Here is an 825-nt window from a genome sequence, read left to right as displayed (position 1 = left end):
GGCCGCCGCCCCGCCGGGCCCCGAGGGCGCCAACGGCAGCGGCGGCGGGACGGTGGTGACGATGGCGGTGGTGCTGCCGCAGCACAACCTGAGCTACCCGTGGGCCTGGCCGCGCGTGGCGCCGGCCGTGGCGCTGGCGCTGGAGGCGCTGGAGCCGTCGCTGCGGGCCGCCGGCCTCTCGGTGCGCACCTTCTTCAACACGTCGGAGCTGAACGGGGCCTGCTCGGAGTACGTGGCGCCGCTGAAGGCCGTGGACCTGATGCTCTACCACGACCCGGACGTGCTGCTGGGCCCGGGCTGCGTCTACCCGGCCGCCTCGGTGGGCCGCTTCGCCTCGCACTGGCGCCTGCCGCTCCTGACGGCCGGCGCCGTGGCCTCGGGCTTCAGCCGCAAGAAGGAGGGCTTCAGCACCCTGGTGCGCACCGGCCCGTCGGCGCCCAAGCTCGGCGCCTTCGTCGCCCACCTCCACGAGCTCTTCAACTGGAGCTCGCGCGCCGCCCTCCTCTACGTGGACCGCAAGACCGACGACCGCCCCTTCTACTTCACCATCGAGGGCGTCTACGAGGAGCTCCACGAGGCCGCCAACCTCACCGTCCGCTACCACATCTACGCGCCCGGCGACGACGCCGGCGGAGGAGGAGGCGGAGGAGGGGGCCCGGACACGGCCGTCCAGTTCATCAAGGCCAACGGGCGAGGTGAGCCAGCCGGACGGGCCGGACGGGCAGCCGGCGCCGACGCCACGGGCCCGGCCCCCCTCCCCGGCCCCCAGCCCAGACGTAGGGCGGGGCCCCGGGCCGGCCTGCAAACGGGGGTCGGGGGAGGCCC

General features: G+C 75.4%; 1 protein-coding gene across 1 annotated transcript in view; it reads left to right on the top strand.

Annotated features, from left to right (window-relative positions):
- Window position 1: 1 nt before the first annotated feature.
- LOC107114253 (atrial natriuretic peptide receptor 2-like) overlaps window positions 2-825 on the top strand; it is a gene marked incomplete at both ends in the record, with an annotated part of 16,052 nt that continues 15,228 nt past the window's right edge. The window contains one exon of the mRNA XM_015415695.1: window positions 2-776. Coding sequence (XP_015271181.1) covers window positions 2-776 — 775 coding nt within the window. The remainder of the gene's footprint in view (window positions 777-825) is intronic.

This window comes from Gekko japonicus, unplaced genomic scaffold, assembly GCF_001447785.1.
Source record: "Gekko japonicus isolate JY-2015 unplaced genomic scaffold, Gekko_japonicus_V1.1 scaffold3998, whole genome shotgun sequence".
Taxonomy (NCBI): Eukaryota; Metazoa; Chordata; class Lepidosauria; order Squamata; family Gekkonidae; genus Gekko; species Gekko japonicus.
Note: the sequence above shows the minus strand (reverse complement) of the source record. Positions and strands in the feature narration are given on the sequence as shown.